Here is a 23,084-nt window from a genome sequence, read left to right as displayed (position 1 = left end):
GTTTTGTATCATTTCCATGTGCACATAAAGGCGACTTCAAAACAACCACCTGGAGAACTTGGATGCAGTAATATTTTGGAAGCTTCGTAACTTAAATTTATTAGACATTAGCAAAAACCTGTTATCCGATTTGCCAACAAACTTATTCGGTCATACCCAACGTCTAATTGTCATTAATTTAAGTCAAAATAGAATACAACATTTTTCACCGGAATTACTTCAGGATCAAATTGTGTTAGAGGACTTAGATATGTCTCGGAATGAGATTACGAAATTACAAACTGGAAGTCTAAAACATTTAAAAACTCTTCAAATTGTCGACTTCTCCTTTAACTTTATTTGTAAGTAGATCAGTTTTTATATTTTTAAGTGAATTCATTCGAGACAAAGTTCATTGACTCGCGACCTTATCATGGTTGATTGCTACGTCAATAATTCCTTTGGAACATAAATATTTCTATGAAATTTTTTTCACACATAAGTATAGAATTTTAAAATTTTTCTGTTCGTGGTGTTGTTCGTTTAACAAAGCGGAATGCTTTAAATCCAAAAAACAACTAAATGGGCTTATTAAATACGTGGATACATTATTGTAAACATCTAAGTCTGCACTTAAATGCGCAATCCTACACCAGTAGTAGTTGAAGAAGAGAATTAGCAGCTAACATAAACGAAACCAATTTCCCAAGTTATATAATATATTAATTATATCAAGACTTTCTTTATCTAATAATGTCACGACTTGATGCTGTTAAATGCAAAAACAACAATTAAGGAAGGGCTAAGATCGGTTGTGACCGAACATTTTATACTCTTGCAATTCATTTATTTAATTAACGGGTGATTTTTTTGAGGTTAGGATTTTCATGCATTAGTATTTGACAGATCACGTGGGATTTCAGACATGGTGTCAAAGAGAAAGATGCTCAGTATGCTTTGACATTTCATCATGAATAGACTTACTAACGAGCAACGCTTGCAAATCATTGAATTTTATTACCAAAATCAGTGTTCGGTTCGAAATGTTTTTATCGACAAATTTTGTTCAGCGATGAGGCTCATTTCTGGTTGAATGGCTACGTAAATAAGCAAAATTGCCGCATTTGGGGTGAAGAGCAACCAGAAGCCGTTCAAGAACTGCCCATGCATCCCGAAAAATGCACTGTTTGGTGTGGTTTGTACGCTGGTGGAATCATTGGACCGTATTTTTTCAAAGATGCTGTTGGACGCAACGTTACGGTGAATGGCGATCGCTATCGTTCGATGCTAACAAACTTTTTGTTGCCAAAAATGGAAGAACTGAACTTGGTTGACATGTGGTTTCAACAAGATGGCGCTACATGCCACACAGCTCGCGATTCTATGGCCATTTTGAGGGAAAACTTCGGAGAACAATTCATCTCAAGAAATGGACCCGTAAGTTGGCCACCAAGATCATGCGATTTAACGCCTTTAGACTATTTTTTGTGGGGCTACGTCAAGTCTAAAGTCTACAGAAATAAGCCAGCAACTATTCCAGCTTTGGAAGACAACATTTCCGAAGAAATTCGGGCTATTCCGGCCGAAATGCTCGAAAAAGTTGCCCAAAATTGGACTTTCCGAATGGACCACCTAAGACGCAGCCGCGGTCAACATTTAAATGAAATTATCTTCAAAAAGTAAATGTCATGAACCAATCTAACGTTTCAAATAAAGAACCGATGAGATTTTGCAAATTTTATGCGTTTTTTTTTTTTAAAAAGTTATCAAGCTCTTAAAAAATCACCCTTTATATAATAGACAATTTGGCCCACATATTCGTCATATATATGGTATAAAGTCCATTGAAAGTTGGAAACCCTAACATTACTTAGATTAGAAGCACCGAGGTCCTCATGTTCGATATATGGGGACTTGAAAGCCTATGGTGCGATTTCGGCGAATTTTAGAAAAGTATTAATGCAAAGTTCTGTTCCGATATCTTACCTATTGTTAACTTTACATATTGTAAAGTAAACTATTCAGGTCGACTTCAGCACATACGAAGGAATAAACTAATTTCTGACAATCATATTACTTATACAATAAGCCAACACAAATTCATTACTTACAATTACTCCTATAAAAATGATCTATAGAATAGTAAAAACATCCCTACTAAATTGTGAAATCTGCAGAATAGTGCGGAACCTAGATATGCAGAAACTAGCAAACAACAAATACCATAGGTCTAACCATGGTATTGATTCCTTAACCAATATGATGGAGTTGCCAAAATAAATGACGAGATAGTGTGACACAATGGCCCTCATGCATAAAAACGAGTAAAAGCGCAGAGTTGAGGCAGGTGAGCAATTGCTCGTAAGTCGAGTTCGATCAAACAGCAACAGCTTTTGCTCAATTGCATAAAAATGAGTTCAAACCAATTACAATTACTTGAGCAAAAGGAGAACAAACATCTAATTGTTATTGAAGATGTTGCGTCAAGCGAAATATATGTATATTTTTAAACCTAATACTAAATAAATTATAAATAACAAAATGAAAATAATAAAATAATGTACAAAAGAAATTTAGATACATATGTTTATGTCTACATACATATGTATGTACATTCAAGTGGTAAAGTGATATGTACACTGGCAAATAAATAAATAAATAATAGAATCAAAAGAAGTAATAAAATATAAAGCAAATAAATAATAATAATTACATATAAATTATATATGTACATACACGTGTGCGCAAAAAAGTTGTGAAATATACGTACACACAAATGTACCTATAATCTACTTTCCTGTGCTTACCAAATTTCTAAAAGAATAAAAAGAAAAAGAAAAATAAAAATAAAGAAAGGGAAAGTGACGTACAGTGTGGTTGCTGAAACGAAAAATACAGTGGAACTTCTCTAACTCGAATCAACATAATACACAAAAAAACTTCCAGTTAGAGAGACTTCGAGTTATAGAATTTTAATTAAAACATATAAATTTTCAAAAAGCTGTCAAATATAGATTTATACCCAGTTTTATTTATTTTCTTCGCATAAAGCTTTATGTATGTATGTATGTGATTGGCGTTGCAACCGTTTAGCCGGTTATAGCCGAATCGACGATAGTGCGCCACCTGTCTCTCTCCTTCGCAGTTCGGCGCCAGTTGGAGATCCCAAGTGTAACCAGGTCGCTCTCCACCTGGTCCCTCCAACGGAGTGGAGGCCTTCCCCTTCCTCGGCTTCCTCCGGCGGGTACTGCATCGAACACTTTCAGGGCTGGAGTGTTTTCGTCCATTCGGACAACATGACCTAGCCAGCGTAGCCGCTGTCTTTTTATTCGCTGAACTATGTCAATGTCGTCGTATAACTCGTACAGCTCATCGTTCCATCGTCTGCGGTATTCGCCGTTGCCAATGTTCTGAGGACCATAAATCTTGCGCAAAATTTTCCTCTCGAAAACTCCTAGTGTCGTCTCATCTGATGTTGACATCGTCCAAGCTTCTGCACCGTAAAGCAGGACGGGAATGATAAGCGACTTGTAGAGCTTGATTTTGGTTCGTCGAGAGAGGACTTTACTGTTCAATTGCCTACTCAGTCCAAAGTAGCACCTGTTGGCAAGAGTTATTCTGCGCTGGATTCCGAGGATTTATGTACATGATAAATCATATATTCTGTAATTTGGTTTGTTGCAGTTTGGACTCTTTTAAAGTTCTGTCTCGATAGTAAAATTTAAAATTTTGTATTATGTCCTGACCAAAAAGTTCGATTTATGGAAGGAAATTTGTATGATAGTTGCACTCTATTGCCAATTCAAAAGTTCGAGTTATGGAGAACTTCGAGTTATAGAAATTCGAGTTATGGAAGTTCCACTGTATATACATGTATAATATATATAACCATGCTAAATATTACATGGAAATTCTTACCTTTACTTACCTAAACCTTAAACAAAAAGTGCAATTGCAAAAAGTGAACAAATAAGTGCAAAAAGAGAAACACAAAATATACATATGTACATGGAGTACATAAGAAAGGGGAGGCTGGCATATATGCATATACATATATATGTGTGTAAGGAAACTTGTTAACGGTAGGTACAGTCCGTTAAGAAAAAAATGTACCAAAGCGTTTGAAACAGTTTCGGCTAAAAGTACCGTGACAAAAAAAAATGATAAATCATCAAAATTATAAAGTGCCGTTTCAACGCTCTAGTGCGTAATTCATAGGACATCGCTTCTACATAGTTATCTCCGCTGCTGCCACATCTTCATCAACAACAGAAAAGAAAACATGTCGTCAGGTGAAAGTGAAGTGGAATCATATATTAATAATAAAATGGAAACTGACGATATTTCAAAATTTTTGATAGAAAAACTAAAAACAAAATAAATATTTGCTAGAGAAGTCAATTACCGAGTATTAAAAATAAAAAAAAAACAAACTATTGAAACATGTGTAACAGAAATTAAGCAGAGATTTGGCATAGAATTAACGGAGAAAAATATAATAAAACAAGTAAAGAAGGACTAAGTTCAGGTGTAACCGAACATTTTATACTCTCGCAATTTATTTATTTAATTATATAATACATAATTTGACCCATATTCGTCATATATATTGTAAAATGTCCATTGAAACTTTTTGAAAGTTGGAAACCATAATATAAAGTTAGAAGCACCGAGGTCCTTGTGTTCGATATATGGGGCCTTAAAAACCTATGGTCCGATTTCGGCGATTTTTAGAATGGGACTGACACACTATAAACATAGTATTTGTGCAAAGTTCTGCACCGATATCTTCACTAGTGTTTACTTTATATATGGTATATAGGAAGTAAGTGTGGTTGTGAAGCGATTTGACCTATTTTCACAACATATCATTGGGATGTAAGGAAACTATTACAAACCAAGTTTCATTGAAATCGGTCGAGTAGTTCCTGAGATATTGTTTTTGACCCATAAGTGGGCGACGCCATGCCCATTTTCCATTTTGTAAAAAAATCTGAGTGTAGCTTCCATCTGCCATTTCTTATGTGAAATTTAGACGTTTTGACGTTTTTCTTTAGTGAGTTAATCCACTTTTAGTAATTTTCAATCTGATTTCTTTCATTTTTGGACTGTAGTTATTAAGAAGTGGCTAAAAAAACGACTGCAGAAAGCTTGGTTTATATAGCTCTATTGGTTTGCGAGATATGTACAAAAAACCTATTTGGGGACGGAGCCACGCCCACTTCCCCAAAAAAATTACATCCAAATATCCTCCTTCATAGTACGATCCTTCATACCAAATTTTATTTCCATAGCTTTATTTATGGCTTAGTTATGGCACTTTATGTGTTTTCGGTTTTCGCCATTTTGTGTGCGTGGCAGTGGTCCGATTTTGCTCATTTGCGAAAGCAACCTTCCAATGGTGCCATGAAATAAGTGTACCAAGTTTCATGAAGATATCTTAATTTTTACTCAAGTTACAGTTGGATAGACGGACGGACGGACAGACGGACAGACAAACATTCGGATTTGAACTCCACTCTTCACCCTGATCACATTGGTATATATTACCCTATATCTAACTCGTTTAGTTTTGGGTGTTACAAACAACCGTTATGTGAACAAAACTATAATACTCTCTTTAGCAAGTTTGTTACGAGAGTATAAAAAATATCTAACATGAAATGTCGCATAAAAAATAGACATGAATAAAACAGGCAATAAAAAATAGTGCGTGGAGTCCCTACGCGCGGATGAAGTTATACTTCTTAGTGATATTCCAAGAAATGCATATCATTTTGTATGAAAGAAAACTAGCGAGAGACACTTTCTTAAATTCACATTTTATAAATTTATTATGCACATTTTATAAACCAAAGTCCAAATCAATTATCATTTCTGGGTTCTGACGGATTGATATCTATAATATTTACAATTGGATTATGATAACTAAAATACGATATGAAATTTCTTACATCTATTTTATCTATATTTCTCGCGAATACCGCATCAATAGTCGTACCTCCTTTTGTCGTAGGATCATTTCTTCCATTGATCATTTCTAATGAAAATTTCTCTCTGAGGAATGCCAGTAATAATTCAGCTTCTGGCAATGAGAAATTTACAATAAAATCTCCCGCAAGGAGTACCGGTTGTTCGCTATACTCTACTGGTTCTCCGATAATATCTGCAAAAGCTTGCGAACCTACAGTTGACAACGGTAATAAAGCTTTACCGATTAACAATTTTATATCTCTCATCGATGAATTTGGCCATATATAAATGGCAATTAAATTCAATTTTTTATTATTATGATTATCGCTAGGGTTCATTTTGCATTCTACCGTACACAAATCGCCAATTCTTGTTGATGTTGATATCGTCACATCAGCATCACTCGCGTACGGAGCCTTTATATCTAAATGAGGAGTGAGAATATGACATTTGTCTTGTTCATTGTGATAAATAGCAACGCCTGAATTTCTTGTTTCATTTCGTTGAAATCTTACAACGAAATCAAAATTTGGTACGGATACAGGAGGCTCGTTGTCGTTCATAAATGTTTTTTCTGTTTGTTCACTGGGATAATGTAAATTTGGTGGTTGACAAACTTACGTGCACGCATATACAAATGTAAGTTTGTGTGTTTGTTCAATGACATATAAACATGTACATATGTATGTTTTGTAGTACATTTCTTGTAAAATCTTCGTTGCCACGGGCAACAAATGACCGCAAATAGTAATTTTTTTGCCACAGGCTTGTAATCAGTGTCGCATTTTCGCAGGCAAAGAGGTCCATGTCCCCAACTCATATTATAATGGATTGTTTTATGTCTTGATTCTTACTACAATAAATTGTAGTACATTAATATTTGGCATCATATATTAGTAGAATATTTAAATACATTTAATTATTTATATTTGCTAATAATAAGTCAATACTATCCAAAACATATTTTGCGCATTTATAATTACGGAGGGATCACTTGAAACGACTCTGTAAAATTCGATGTGTCGAAAAAATGATGGTCGCCTGCGCGACGCTACATTGCGTTGTTGGTAGAAACTCGGCTTGTCGTAAATATGTATGAATATGTATGAGCATGTAAACATATCGACATAAATTTTTGGCGCTTGTTGTTTTTGTAGAACATTGCTTTTGATTTTTGGTGGTTGACAAACTTACGTGAACGCATATATATATATATAACCCAAACGATTACCCTCCTCCCGCCCAACCGACGCGTGGGGCGCAGTCCGCATACGAGCGGAATTTGCCGAGTCTAGAAAGGCAAGAGATTTTTAAGCGTCCGGTTCTCAAACTGCTCAGCTACAGAAAGAAACATTTCAACAGCTGAGATTTAAAAATTTATAAAAACAAAAAGTTAAAAATTTCTGAATATTATTTATTAAGAGAATACAAAATAGTTTTTTTGATGCTAAATATTGAGTCAGATGGATCAAATGTGCTGGAATGCGAATTAAAATCATGGCATATTCGGCAGAATGGTTCATTTCACTCAAAATTTGTTCTAGAAGATTTTAGAAATAATGGTCTAAACTGCCTGGATGAACGCAATGGGACATTAAACTTAATATCAGACAAAAGGAATGAACTACAAACTAAACCATTCAGAAGTTTTACTAGAAAAATTATACCTAGCATTTCTCTGCGACTAGTGAGTGTGGGAAGATTTATAAGTTTTAAACGACTAGTATACGGGGGAAGATTCAATCTTGAATCCCAATGTAAGTGGCCTAAAGCAAAAAGTAAAAATTGTTTTTGATCGGACTCAAGCTTATCAGAATGGGATTGATAGCTAGGATTCCATACCACAGAACCATACTCCAATATAGGCCTTACCAATGTTGTAAAAAGAATTTTAGTAATATACGGATACCTAAATTCTTTAGACCAACGATTAACAAAGCTAAGAGCACCTTTAGCTTTTAAGACAATTGAATTTACAGTAGAGATTGAATTTACATGAGAATTAGAGTAGGGTCCATAGTAACTCCTAAATCAACAAAGCTAAAAACTTGCTCTAAACTGAAGTTATTTATTACATAGGGAGAAAGATCAACAGTTCTACGGGAAAAGCACATCGTTTTACATTTTTTAAGATTCAGTGGCATATCATTTTTGTGACACCTTAAATTATTTAAATCCGATTGCAACTCAGTCCTTTCGTTTTGAGAAGTGTATGATTTAAAAAGTTTTACATCATCCGGATATAATAAAATTTCTGAAAACTTAATTACAGAAGGTATATCATTGATGAACAACAAGAACAGAATCGGGCCGAGATGACTACCCTGTGGAACCCCTGAAGTGACACTAATTGAATCGGATAATGTATTATTAAATAAAACTTGTTGTTTTCTGTTAGTAACATATAAGGATACCCATTCAAGAAGTCTTGGTTGAAAACCAAGAAGATCCAGTTTTTGCAAAAGAATTGAGTGGTTTACTCTATCGAATGCTTTACTAAAGTCTGTATATATAACATCAGTATTCTTATTATCCCTAAAACCCATTGACACATGGTTTACAAATTCAAGCAAGTTTGTTACTGTAGATTTCCCTTTACAAAATCCATGCTTAGAAAATGAAATTAAAGGAGAGATTAAGAAAGTTATTTGGTCAGTGACAATAGCTTCAAAAAGTTTGGGTATAGCTGACATTTTAGCTATCCCCCTATAGTTCTCAACAGATGATCTAACTCCACTTTTATGCAAAGGTATTATAAAAGAGTTTTTCCACATTGACGGAAAAATAACTTGTTTAAGAGATATGTTGAAAAGCTTAGTTAAGGGCAGATAGATATATTTTGCACAATTTTTAAGAAAGCTTGATGGAATCATATCAGGGCCATATTTAAACGAATTTTTTAACGTAACTAAATAATTTAAGACATCTGTTTCAGAAATAATTGGTGTATTAATTACAGTACTCGGACATAACACTTGATGATATGGCACATTCATAGGGTTGTTTGAACAATAATTGGATTTGAAGAATTCTGCAAACATATTAGAAATTATATAATTGTCACATGACATTGTTGATTTATATTTCATCGCGGACGGGAAATTGGAAATCCTGCGTTTGGAGTTAACGAAACTATAAAACAATTTCGGATTACGAATAATATTATTTTTTACTTTGATTATGTAGTTTTTATAACATTTTTTGTTAAGTTCCTCAAACTGACGACGCAATTTAGAATATTTTAAATAGTCAACAAGAGCTCCAGTTTTTTTATAAAGTTTAAAAGCACGAGCTTTTTTATTTTTTAATTTACATAGCTCATTCGAATAATAAAGCGCTGCATGAATACATTTAAACCGCCCAACAAGACAAAGTAGTGCTAAAGTAGTGAACTGTGCTTGGAGTATTTGCTGATATCTATGGAGCTGTTGATTATTGGTACACTCAATTTGCTTTGCTGCATTAAGATAATGAAAACTCGTTAATGAAACATAAATTTTTGTATGCAGTTTATTTGATAAACAAAGACGGATATAATCTTTCAGAAAAAACACGGAAGGAAAGAAAATACAAAATTAACAAAAGAACTTTTTTCAAAGACAGAGAAAATAATTATAATGCACATAAATTCTTATTTTTTTAAATACGTTTTTAGTCTATACTTGAATGCAGGAACATTATCTTATTTATTACGCTGTCATTACAACTAATGCTGCAGCGTTTCTCGGTTATAATATTCCGGACGACGGAAAACACTCTTTCAGAAGGAGCTGAGGATGCTGGAGTTGCTAAAATTCGACAGCTCAGTTTATATAAAATTGGAAAATCCTCTTTGTGACCGTCCCACCACTGAATAATCTCGAAATCATCATAAAAATCGACGTCAGTGTTTTCGTACTTATGCATTTCTATATCGATTTTATTTTCAACATTAAGCGTAAATATATATTTAATACTTACGCTATCATTACCCGACCATGAAGAAATTCGAATAGCAATTACCCGCTTGAAGAACAACAAAGCAGCGGGGGCCGATAGATTACCGGCAGAACTATTCAAATACGGCGGCGAAGAACTGATAAGGTGCATGCATCAGCTTCTTTGCAGAATATGGTCGGAAGAAAGCATGCCTGACGATTGGAATCTCAGTGTGCTCTGCCCAATCCATAAAAAGGGAGATCCCACAATCTGCGCCAATTATCCTCCCAAATATCGCCTACAAGGTTCTATCGAGCGTACTGTGTGAAAGACTAAAGCCCACCGTCAACAAACTGATTGGACCTTATCAGTGTGGCTTTAGACCTGGAAAATCGACAACTGACCAGATATTCACCATGCGCCAAATCTTGGAGAAGACCCGTGAAAAAAGGATCGACACACACCACCTTTTTGTCGATTTTAAAGCTGCTTTCGACAGCACGAAAAGGAGCTGCCTTTATGCCGCGATGTCTGAATTTGGTATCCCCGCAAAACTAATACGGCTGTGTAAGTTGACGTTGAGCAGCACCAAAAGCTCCGTCATGATTGGGAAGGACCTCTCCGAGCCGTTCGATACCAAACGAGGTTTCAGACAAGGTGACTCACTATCGTGCGACTTCTTTAACCTGATGTACCTGAGAAGGTACCTGAGAAGGTACAATCTTCTACAAGAGTGTACATCTCCTGGCGTACGCCGATGATATTGATATCATCGGAAGCAACAACCGCGCCGTTTGTTCTGCTTTTTCCCGCATGGATAAGGAGGCGAAGCGAATGGGTCTGGAGGTGAATGAGGACAAGACGAAATATCTCCTGTCATCAAGCAAACAGTCGGCGCATTCGCGTCTTGGCTCCCACGTCACTGTTGACAGTCATAACTTCGGGGTCGTAGATAATTTCGTACACCTGGGAACCAGCATCAACAACACGAACAATGTCAGCCTCGAAATCCAGCGCAGAATAACTCTTGCCAACAGGTGCTACTTTGGACTGAGTAGGCAATTGAACAGTAAATTCCTCTCTAGACGAACCAAAATCAAGCTCTACAAGTCGCTTATCATTCCCGTCCTGCTCTACGGTGCAGAAGCTTGGAGGATGTCAACATCAGATGAGACGACACTAGGAGTTTTCGAGAGGAAAATTATGCGCAAGATTTATGGTCCTCAGAACACTGGCAACGGCGAATACCGCAGATGATGGAACGATGAGCTGTACGAGTTATACGACGACATTGACATAGTTCAGCGAATAAAAAGACAGCGGCTACGCTGGCTAGGTCATGTTGTCCGAATGGACGAAAACACTCCAGCCCTGAAAGAGTTCGATGCAGTACCCGACGGAGGAAGCCGAGGAAGGGGAAGGCCTCCACTCCGTTGGAGGGACCAGGTTGAGAGCGACCTGGTTACACTTGGGATCTCCAACTGGCGCCGAACTGCGAAGGAGAGAGAGAGGTGATATCGTCGATTCGGCTGTAACCGGCTAAACGGTTGCAACGCCAATCACATACATACATACATACTTACGCTATCAAGTTCCATATCCGTAATTAAATAATGACAAAATTTCAGCGCAAGCAATACCAGCCAAGTTACAAACAAGCAAAAACTAATTTCGGATTTAAAAGTACTTGGGAGTAATACAAGCAGCACGAAATATTTTCTCTACTTGTTGCTGTAGCTTCGGTTAACTGTTGTTCACGATCGTGGCTAGTAGTTTACTTCGTTTGGTTCAACACAAAGAGTATAATTAGTAATTGCACTCTCAATGGAGAGTAGCGGCTTTGTGCTGTTAAAGGTTCGCATTCTCTTTTGAGTAGAGTACAATACTAGGAGTGCTTGCAAGCATGTTAGTGGCAAATGTATTTTTGCAGCTCTTTAGTACATATGAATGTTTATGCATAATCTTGCTGTTGCGCAACAATTATCGGAACTGTTCCGAACTCGTATAAGAAGTATAACTTCAAAAACATTCCAGGTTGGTCATCATTATTAGTGCAACGGCGCTTTTTTTGTTTTGCTACTGATGTCGCTGTTGCTTTTGTTTCTGATGTTGTTGTTGCTGATGTCTCTTCTAATGTATCAAACGTACAATTGTCATCATTGGTTCCAAGAGAGAGATGAACTGTAAAAATATAAGCAAAGAGCAAAATCAACAACAAAATTTGAATTCGATAACCTTACACTTACCTGGAAGTTTGTTTGTTGAAGGATTATAATTAGCACATAGCAATTGTGACAAATCAGTTTCCCATTCTATCTAACCCTAGCGATAATCATAATAATAAAAAATTGAATTTAATTGCCATTTATATATCACCAAATTCATCGATGAGAGATATGAAATTGTTCATCGGTAAAGCTTTATTATCGTTGTCAACTGCAGGTTCGCAAGCTTTTGCAGATATTATCGGAGAACCAGTAGAGTATAGCGAGCAACCGGTACTCCTTGCGGGAGATTTTAATGTAAATTTTTCATTGCCAGAAGCTGGACCATTACTGGCGTTCCTCAGAGAGAAATTTTCATTAGAAATGATCAATGGAAGAAATGATCCTACGACAAAAGGAGGTACGACTATTGATGCGGTATTCGCGTGAAATATAGATAAAATAGATGTAAGACATTTCATATCGTATTTTAGTTATCATAATCAAATTGTAAATATTATAGATATAAATCCGTCAGAACCCAGAAATGATAATTGATTTGGACTTTGGTTTATAAAATGTGCATAATAAATTTATAAAATGTGAATTTAAGAAAATGTCTCTCGCTAGTTTTCTTTCATACAAAATGATATGCATTTCTTGGAATATCACTAAGAAGTATAACTTCATCCGCGCGTAGGGACTCCACGCACTCTTTTTATATTTTATTTTACGTTTTGCTATATGTTGTTTATTTTTGAAGGTTAACAAAAAGTCAACAGCAGTTTTGGGTCATTATGAAACTGATGAGACAAAGGATTTGAATTTTCAAAGTCTGCAGAGGCTTATTTTGTTAAAGCAAAACAAAGTGCTTTCTACAAAGATGCAGATCTTGCCTAAAAGTGAATTAAATTTATATTATTTTCGTAATAAAAAGTTTATTGTATTTGCGTTTATTATTTTTATAAAAAAAATTAAATATCTTCTATAAACTAGTTTAATAACAAATTTGCTATCCTTATCCTTTTGTTTTTTCCAGCTTCTGAATTTCTTGCTGATTGTTGTTCGATATCATTTAAAAATTTAGCTATGTTATGCAACTACTGGCTATTACATGGGGCGCTAATTCTGTCGATACACGAATTTTGTATTGAAGTATCGAACATCTTTACTTCAATTGCCCAAAATACCGTTCTATAATGACACATTCCCTTGTAAACACTTTGTTGAATGTTTTTTCTATAGCAGTGGTTGGGTTCCGGAAAGGTGTCATTAGCCAGGGCCATATGCCATAGCCCTCATCCCCGAGAAGTAATGCATCGTTGCTTGCATTTTGCATTATTCTATATACCTCGATGTTTCGTAATATACATGAGTCATGAACTGAATCAGGCCAGGATATGTCAACGCTTGTAAAAAGTTCCCTCCATCACAAGTTGCTTGCACATTTATGGAGTGGAAAGCCTTTTCTACAAATATACTCATCGCTTTGATGGGTGGGTTTTTTAATTTTTATATGTGTACATTCAATCACTCCAATTGCAAATGGAGAGCAATAATTTGATTCCCATTTCATTTGAACATCTTTTATTTCATCTGTATCTTTTGGGAATTTTATCCACTCGCTTGCTGTGGCAGATATAAGTTTCGCAACTTCCGCAATAGTTCGCGACACAGTCGACTGGTGGACTCCAATATCTGTGGCTATACCATTTGGAATCCAGGATCTGCACAAAATCGTAAATAGAGGAGAATTTTATCAATGTTGCTGAGAGCACCACCACGTGATTCTTCTGACTCCTCAAAAAATAATTAGCCAACCAGCAGATGCTACTATCATCAAACCTATATATTTAACATTTTATTATTAATTACATGTAAAACAAGTAAGGAAGGGCTAATTTCGTGTGTAACCGAATATTTTATACTATCGCAATTTATTGATGTAATTTTATAAAGATAACACAATTCGGCCCATATATTCGGTATAAAGTTCAATAGAATAACGAAAATCATCATAAATAGTATATGGGGACTGAGGTAATTCCTAACCGATTTCACTCGTTTTCACCACCAAGATACAATGTATCGAAGACTATCTTCTTCTTCTTGACTGGCGTAGACACCGCTTACGCGGTTATAGCCGAGTCCAAAACAGCGCGCCACGCATCCCTCCTTCTGGCAGTTTGGCGCCAATTGGTTATTCCAAGCGAAGCCAGGTCCCTCTCCACCTGGTCCTTCCATCGGAGTGGAGGTCTCCCTCTTCCTCTGCTTCCACCAGCGGGTACTGCATCCAATACTATCAGAGCTGGAGCACTTTCATCCATTCGGACAACATGACCTAGCCAGCGTAGCCGCTGTTTTTTTATTCGCTGGAATATGTCTATGTCGTCGAATAACACATACAGCTCATCGTTCCATCGTCTGCGGTATTCGCCGTTGCCAATTCTTAAGGGACCATAAATCTTCCGCAAAACCTTTCTCTCGAAAACTCCTAGTGCCGTCTCATCGGATGTTGACATCGTCCACGCTTCTGCACCGTAAAGTAGGACGGGAATGATGAGAGACTTGTAGAGTTTGGTTTTTGTTCGTCGAGAGAGGACTTTACTTTTCAATTGCCTACTTAGTCCATAGTAGCACCTGTTGGCAAGAGTGATTCTGCGTTGGATTTCCAGGCTGACATTGTTATTGCTGTTAATGCTGGTTCCCAGGTAGACGAAATTATCTACAACTTCAAAGTTATGACTGTCAACAGTGACGTGGGAGCCAAGACGCGAATGCACTGACTGTTTGTTTGACGACAGGAGATATTTCGTCTTGTCCTCGTTCACCACCAGACCCATACGCTTCGCTTCCTTATCCAGTCTGGAGAAAGCAGAACTAACGGCGCGGGTGTTGTTTCCAATGATATCGATATCATCGGCGTACGCCAGTAGTTGTACACTCTTGTAGAAGATTGTACCTTCTCGGTTTAGCTCTGCAGCTCTTATAATTTTTTCCAGCATCAGGTTAAAGAAATCACACGAGAGTGAGTCATCTTGTCTGAAACCTCGTCTGGTATCGAACGGCTCGGAGAGGTCCTTCCCGATCCTGACGGAGCTTTTGGTGTTGCTCAACGTCAGCTTACACAGCCGTATTAGTTTTGCGGGGATACCAAATTCAGACATCGCGGCATAAAGGCAGCTCCTTTTCGTGCTGTCGAAAGCAGCTTTAAAGTCGACAAAGTGATGGTGTGTGTCGATCCTATTTTCCAAAATTTGGCGCATGGTGAATATCTGGTCTGTTGTTGATTTTCCAGGTCTAAAGCCACATTGATAAGGTCCAATCAGTTTGTTGACGGTGGGCTTTAGTCTTTCACACAATACGCTCGACAGAACCTTATATGCGATGTTGAGGAGGCTTATCCCACGGTAATTGGCGCAAATTGTGGGGTCTCCCTTTTTGTGTATTGGGCAGAGTACACTGAGATTCCAATCGTCAAAGAAGCTGATGCAAGCACCATATCAGCTCACCCGCCGCCTTATTGTTCTTCAAGCGGGTAATTGCTATTCGAATTTCTTCACGGTCGGGCAATGGAACATCTGCTCCATCGTCGTCGATTGGGGAATCGGGTTCGCCATCTCCTGGTGTTGTACTTTCACTGCCATTCAGCAGGCTGGAGAAGTGTTCCCTCCACAAACTCAGTATACTCTGGTCATCAATAACTAGATCACCTCTGGGGGTCCTACAGGAGCGTGCTCCGGTCTTGAAACCTTCAGTTAGTCGCCGGATCTTTTCGTAAAATTTTCGAGCATTACCCCTGTCGGCCAGCTTGTCAAGCTCTTCATACTCACGCATTTCGGCCTCTTTCTTTTTTTGTCTGCAAATGCGTCTCGCTTCCCTCTTCAGCTCTCGGTATCTTTCCCATCCCGCTCGTGTTGCGGTCGATCGCAACATTGCGAGGTAGGCAGTCTGTTTTCTCTCCACTGCGAGACGACAATCCTCATCATACCAGCTGTTTTTTTTACTTTTCCGAAAACCAATGGTTTCGGTTGCAGCTGTACGTAAGGAGTTTGATATGCCGTCCCACAGCTCCCTTATACCGAGATGCTGATGAGTGCTCTAAGAGAGCAGGAGTGCAAGTCGAGTAGAAAATCGTTCGGCTGTCGGTTGTGATTGCAGCTTCTCGATGTCGAACCTTCCTTGTGTTTGTTGATGTGTGCGCTTTTCTACACAGAGGCGGGTGCGTATCTTAGCTGCTACAAGATAGTGGTCCGAGTCGATGTTGGGACCACGAAGCGTACGCACATCAAAAACACTGGAGACATGTCGTCCATCTATCACAACATGATCGATCTGGTTGCGAGTGATTCGATCCGGGGATAGCCAAGTAGCTTGATGGATTTTCTTATGCTGGAATCTAGTACTACAGACGACCATATTTCGGGCCCCGGCGAAGTCGATCAGCCTCAGACCGTTTGGTGATGTTTCGTCATGGAGGCTGAATTTTCCGACTGTTGTGCCAAAGACACCATCTTTACCCACCCTAGCGTTGAAATCGCCAAGCACGATTTTGACATCGTGGCGGGGGCAGCGCTCATAGGTACGTTCTAGGCGCTCATAGAAGGTATCTTTGATCACTTCGTCCTTTTCTTCCGTCGGGGCGTGGGCGCAAATCAGCGATATGTTGAAGAACCTCGCTTTGATGCGGATTGTGGCTAGACGTTCATCCACCGGAGTGAATGCCAGGACTCGACAACGGAGTCTCTCTCCCACCACGAATGCCACACCGAATTTGCGCTCCTTTATATGGCCGCTGTAGTAGATGTCACAAGGACCCACCTTCTTCCGTCCTTGTCCCGTCCATGGCATTTCTTGGATTGCGGTGATGTCAGCCTTTACTCTTACGAGGACATCAACCAGCTGGGCAGAGGCACCTTCCCAATTAAGGGTCCGGACATTCCAGGTGCATGCCCTTATTTCGTAGTCCTTTAAACGTTTGCAGTGGTCGTCATCAAAATTGAGGTCTCTCATCCGAGGCTGTTTTGTTCTTTTCATTGGGGGGTGTTTTTATGTGGCGGGTTTCGCCTTCTCACTTTAGCTCGCCTCCAAACGGATGTCTGTTGGCTACCCAGAGGATACTTGGTCTAAGACCGGAAGTCGTGAGCTGCTTGAGCCACATGTAAAAGAGTCGTTCCTGGCCACTCCCAAGTGAATGACAGTCAGAAACTTTCCTCACTTACGTGAACTTCTACATATGACTCGAAGACTGTACGCTCACTTAATTTAATATTACTTATAATTAGGTATATGGGATCTGGGGGAAGTTATGACCCGATTTTTACCATTTCAGGTACAAAGAGATACTGTTATAAGAAAAAAATTCAGAGGGAATGAATTTCATAAAAATATCTGAGGGATTTACCTATATTTTCGGTGAAAAATTACCCTTAGGCACTGAGTTCTTCATGTTCGATATCAGGGGCCTTGAAAAGGGGCCATCCATAAATTACGTCACACCTTGAAGGGGGGGTGGGTATCAGTCAGAAGTGACATTGTGTGACAAGGGGCAGGGGGGGTCAAAAGCTTTGTGACATCACATTTCAAAATTTAGGGCAATATCGTTTCCCGCTCTGCTGCGCTCTTGGGTGCTAGACGACTGACTGCTCTGTACCACGCCGATCACTTACTGGTGTACTATTAAAACATGATGCTTTTGGGTCACATCTTGATTCAATTAATCGAACTACTGACTTAGATCTAGAAAAACGAAACTTCGAAAGTGCGGGCAATGTGTTGCCTGAGATTTGGAGCAAGTTAGTCATTGATAATTTTCCAGTCGTTGCTGAATATGTTGCACCAACTGTTACTGAACTGGATATTGAACAGGCTATGATGTTGAAAAATAATGCAACTTGGCATGCTAAACATTTACGTGAGCCACACTATTTTTTACAAATAGTTAAATGTGAAACTATTTGCATGTTGCGGTGTAAGACGTTCTAGTCTTTGGAAATTATTAAAAGAAGGATTTTTCCCACCACCTGTGTTAATTAAATAGACATCAGAAGATTATGGAGTCACAGGGAGTGATGACAACGACGCTAAGTTTGCTCCATTATTACTACAGATATTATTAAATCTCCAAGCATCATCCCATCTAAACAAGTTCCATATGATAGTTATTGCCCTAGTGTCGAGTCATACTTATTTAAAAGATCGTGTAGCATATGAGTCCTATATTTTTCTTCATATAAAGCCACCAATTAACACAAACAATCACATAAAAAACAAGAGCTGTTACCTATCGCGAAAATTCGTCCTCAAAGAATTGAGGCTAGACGTGCCCGAAAGATTCTCTGTTTAATGAATGATGACGATGCTTTATGGATGGAAGACGAAGATGTTTATTCGAAAGATGTTCCTGACATCCAAATTCAGAACGAAAATGAAGTGCCTGATTTACCAATAATAAATGATATAAAGGAGGAAAGGGTCAAAAGTCCATGGACACAAGATGATTAAGTTTTGTATTTTTAGCATAATTAAGTATCTATTATTTCTTGACTAGTCATCCGTTGTCTCTGTACTTTAATATTTAACTAAATGTTGATTTTATTAGATGTATAATAAATATAAGAATCAATAGAATAACCTGTTTTTTTATTTTATGATAAATCCATAAAATTGGAAAATGGGTGATGTCACGTCAGGGGGGGGAGTCAGTTCAAAATGTGACAACTTGTGACAAGGAGGGGGGAGGGGTTAAAAAGTCCTTAAATTCGTGTGACGTAATTTATGGATGGCCCCAAAGTCATGGTTCGATTTTGACAATTTTTCCACAAGTGATGTCACAGCTCAAATACAGTATTTGTGTAATGTTTTATTCCGCTATCTTCATTTGTTCCTAATGCATATATGTATTATAAAGTGAACGAATCAAAAGAATTCAAAATTGAGTTATATGGGAAGTAGACGCAGTTGTGAACCGATTTCGCCCATATTCCACCCGTGTCATCAGGGTGTCAAGAAAGTGTTATTTACCGAATTTCATTGACATCGGTCGAATAGTTCTTGAGATATGGTTTTTGATCCATAAGTGGGCGACGCCACGACCATTTCCCATTTTGTTAAAAAATCTCAGTGCAGCTTCCTTCTACCATTTCTTATGTAAAATTTGGTGTTTCTGACGTTTTTCGTTAGTGAGTTAACGCACTTTTAGTAATTTTCAACCTAACCTTTTTATGGGAGGTGGGCGTGGTTATTATCCGATTTCTTTCATTTTTGGACTGGATAAGGAAATGGCTAAAATAAAATAAAGTTATATACAAAAAACCTCTTTGGGGGTGGGGTCACGCTCACTTTTCCAAAAAAAATTACATCCAAATGTGCCCCTCCCTAATGGGATTATATGTTCCAATTTTAATTTTCATAACTTTATTTATGGCTTAGTTATGACACTGTATAGGTTTTCGGTTTCCGCCATTTTGTGGGCGTGACAGTGGACCGATTTTGCCCATTTTCGAAAGCAACCTCCTCATGGTGCCAAGGAACATATGTTCCAAGTTTCATTAAGATATCTTAATTTTTACTCAAGTGATCGCTTGTACGGACAGACGGACAGACGGACGGACAGACATCCGTCCATTGACATCGGTCGAATAGTTCTTGAGATATGGTTTTTGATCCATAAGTGGGCGACGCCACGACCATTTCCCATTTTGTTAAAAAATCTCAGTGCAGCTTCCTTCTGCCATTTCTTATGTAAAATTTGGTGTTTCTGACGTTTTTCGTTAGTGAGTTAACGCACTTTTAGTAATTTTCAACCTAACCTTTTTATGGGAGGTGGGCGTGGTTATTATCCGATTTCTTTCATTTTTGGACTGGATAAGGAAATGGCTAAAATAAAATAAAGTTATATACAAAAAACCTCTTTGGAGGTGGGGTCACGCCCACTTTTCCAAAAAAAATTACATCCAAATGTGCCCCTCCCTAATGGGATTATATGTTCCAATTTTAAGTTTCATAACTTTATTTATGGCTTAGTTATGACACTGTATAGGTTTTCGGTTTCCGCCATTTTGTGGGCGTGACAGTGGACCGATTTTGCCCATTTTCGAAAGCAACCTCCTCAGGGTGCCAAGGAACATATGTTCCAAGTTTCATTAATATATCTTAATTTTTACTCAAGTGATCGCTTGTACGGACAAACGGACAGACGGACGGACAGACATCCGGATTTCAAATCCACTCGTCATCCTGATCATTTATGTATATATAACCCCATATCTAACTCTTATATTTCTTGGTGACACAAACAACCGTTATGTGAACAAAACTATTATACTCTGTGCAACAGGTTGCGAGAGTATAAAAATTAATAATTAAGAATACAAACCTATATAATTTTTTATCCTCACTTGTTAAATTTGTTTTACGCTGTTGATAACATTTTATATTTCTTTGTGACACAAAATATTCAGCCATGATTCCTTTTTAGTGTACGCGAGTAAACTATAAGGCAGCCTCAACAAAATTTGGGTAAGAGCTCACAAAAGAAAGGAAAAGCGTGTTTTTATGCATATGAAAATGAGCACCAGCTCATCTAACTTCGTTCAAGCTGAGCACGATGAGATCAAACGGAAGCAGCGAGTAAAAGCAAACACATCAAATTTTATTATGCATACGATAAGCACCTTTTACTCAAAAAATCGAGTCCGAGCTCAAGCTCACGTTTTAAGCATGAGGCCCAATGGGGGCAACACATTAACATAACCTGATGAATCAGATCATAAGCGGACATTAAAAACATTGTTTTTTTAATAAAAACTGTTTTTTTTTTTATTTTTAACCAACGAATTATTTTCTTTTATATTTAGTCAAACTGCTACAAAGAAATCAACTGTTTCGAATTTTTATTTGAATTGTATGTAAATCAAATGAAATCGAGAGAAGAAAGACTGCATCTACATAATATAGTAGATGTAGACACCATACTAAACATACCATTATAAATTATGTACTTTCAGCAAGCATTTCGGATAACTACTTTTCGGGCCTATGGAACCTACGGAGCTTAATTCTGAATAACAATCGAATTTCATGGGTGTCCAAAGAATTATTAAACAATTTGACATGCTTAATTACTTTGGATTTAAGTACAAACCGAATTTCGATGGTAATATCATTTTTTTCACTTATCCTATTTTTTTAATGCTGTGATTTTCCCCTAGATTGATGGAAATGCGTTCTCCGAGCTAACAAATATGCGGGAACTTTTGTTAGGGCAAAACTATCTTTCTGATATACCCGATGGTCTGTTTAACAATGTGAATTCACTAATAAGTCTTAATTTATTTTCCAATAATCTTACTACAATTGAGTCAAATGATTTTCAAGGGTTACTTAATTTAGAAAAGCTGATGTTAAACAACAACATACTAAAAAAGATTGAAGATAATGTTTTCACGCCTATGGGAAAGTTGGAAAAACTGTACGTATATTTGACTATAATAACCAGGTTATCTCAAGAACAGATTACTCAGACTTAATAACTTAACGATAATAAGTATTGTGAAAACTTTATATTTCATTATATTATACAACACTTGCCTAGGTTTGTACCAAATCAATTATTTCAGTGAGATTGAGTAATTATTAAAAGAAAGGGATTTATCGGTTTTTCGAAGTTATCCTCCAAAATCGAAATATTTGCTTTCGAATTTCAAAAAGTGCATAACGGAAACGACATTATTAAATACAGTATGTATGTAAGTTAAAAAGTAATTTGGACCACTTTTTCGTCCATAAATAAAAAGTCAAACGGGAACCGCACGCGTAATTGCTATTCGAACTACTTCATATTCAGGCGAACGAACATCTGTTCCATCGTCATAGATTTGGGTATCGGGTTCGCTATTTCTTGGTGTCGCACATTCATGCCCATTCAGCAGGTTGGAAAAATGTATAAACTCAATATGGCCTGTACCTCAATGACCAGATTACATCCTTGGTTGCCGCATGAGAATGTTCCGAACTTGAAATCTTCTGCTTTATTGTTTCGTACAATTTTCGACAGGGGTAATGTCGGCCAGCTTGTCAAGCTCTGCATACTTACGCATTTCGAGCTCTTTTTTTTTGTACATTTGTGATGTCCTCATTGTAAACCAAGTTGCTTGGTAACCCCAACGAAAACAAAAATGTTTAGTTCTTATTGATGGCTTTAAAAACAACGTTTTTAACGCACAGTCCTTACTTTCATTTTTTAATATAATACATTTTTTCTTTGCAGACGAATTGACTCAAATAAGTTGCAATATTTACAAAATGGGGCACTCAGCAGTTTGAAAAAATTAGTGTCTGTCAAATTGGACAAGAATCCTTGGCATTGTGATTGCCATGCTTTGTATTTAGCGCGATGGATACGGGAGTTCTCTCAAAAATTATGGGATGGCCAAATGGCGGTATGTCGTGGACCTGGCAGCCTTGGTGGACACGAAGTTGGTTTACTTCGATATGATGACCTTTGCGAAGGGCAGTGGGCCAGTATGTTGTCATTATCTCCCAGACTTCCCTTAAGAAAGCATCGTGTTATAACTCATATGAACTACACAACATATTTCAATTTATACTTGAAACATATATATACGACTACACCCATGGGTGATTAGAATTATTTTCATTGTAGTATTTAAGTCAGGGTGAATACGTTTAACATATATGCATATTGCGTGGACACGAAGTTGGTTTACTTCGATATGATGACCTTTGCGAAGGGCAGTGGGCCAGTATGTTGTCATTATCTCCCAGACTTCCCTTAAGAAAGCATCGCGTTATAACTCATATGAACTACACAACATATTTCAATTTATACTTGAAACATATATATACGACTACACCCATGGGTGATTAGAATTATTTTCATTGTGGTATTTAAGTCAGGGTGATTACGTTTAACATATATGCATATTGCGTTAGTTCTCTTGGTACGAGTATAATAAAACATATTTAAATATATAAACATTAATGTCA

At 37.4% G+C, this 23,084-nt stretch overlaps 2 protein-coding genes across 3 annotated transcripts in view; one reads left to right on the top strand and one right to left on the bottom strand.

Annotated features, from left to right (window-relative positions):
• Lrrc15_0 (leucine-rich repeat-containing protein 15) overlaps positions 1 to 23,084 on the top strand; it is a 47,087-nt gene extending 24,003 nt beyond the window's left edge. For both annotated transcript variants that reach the window (XM_054229009.1, XM_054229008.1), the window contains 4 exons: positions 31 to 341; positions 21,083 to 21,231; positions 21,287 to 21,546; positions 22,345 to 23,084. In XM_054229009.1, coding sequence (XP_054084984.1) covers positions 31 to 341; positions 21,083 to 21,231; positions 21,287 to 21,546; positions 22,345 to 22,723 — 1,099 coding nt within the window. In that variant the 3' untranslated portion in view covers positions 22,724 to 23,084. The remainder of the gene's footprint in view (positions 1 to 30; positions 342 to 21,082; positions 21,232 to 21,286; positions 21,547 to 22,344) is intronic.
• On the bottom strand, positions 5,506 to 6,503 carry LOC128921395 (uncharacterized). Its single transcript, XM_054229010.1, has 2 exons — positions 5,934 to 6,503; positions 5,506 to 5,878 (listed from the first exon to the last, which is right to left on the bottom strand). Exons 1-2 carry the CDS (start codon positions 6,288 to 6,290, stop codon positions 5,825 to 5,827), a joined length of 411 nt encoding a protein of 136 aa, XP_054084985.1. The 5' UTR covers positions 6,291 to 6,503; the 3' UTR covers positions 5,506 to 5,824.

Source organism: Zeugodacus cucurbitae, chromosome 4, assembly GCF_028554725.1.
Source record: "Zeugodacus cucurbitae isolate PBARC_wt_2022May chromosome 4, idZeuCucr1.2, whole genome shotgun sequence".
NCBI lineage: Eukaryota > Metazoa > Arthropoda > Insecta > Diptera > Tephritidae > Zeugodacus > Zeugodacus cucurbitae.
The sequence above is the reverse complement of the archived record's forward strand: the minus strand, read 5'-3'. Positions and strand labels throughout refer to the sequence as shown.

What these genes read in the sequence shown, in the direction of transcription:
- LOC128921395 (XM_054229010.1), bottom strand. Translation starts at nt 6,290, where the DNA reads ATGAACCCTAGCGATAATCATAATAATAAAAAATTGAATTTAATTGCC. An exon ending in GAAATATAGATAAAATAGAT is followed by an intron (nt 5,879 to 5,933) that starts GTAAGAAATTTC and finishes TAAATATTATAG; the next exon opens with ATATCAATCCGTCAGAACCC.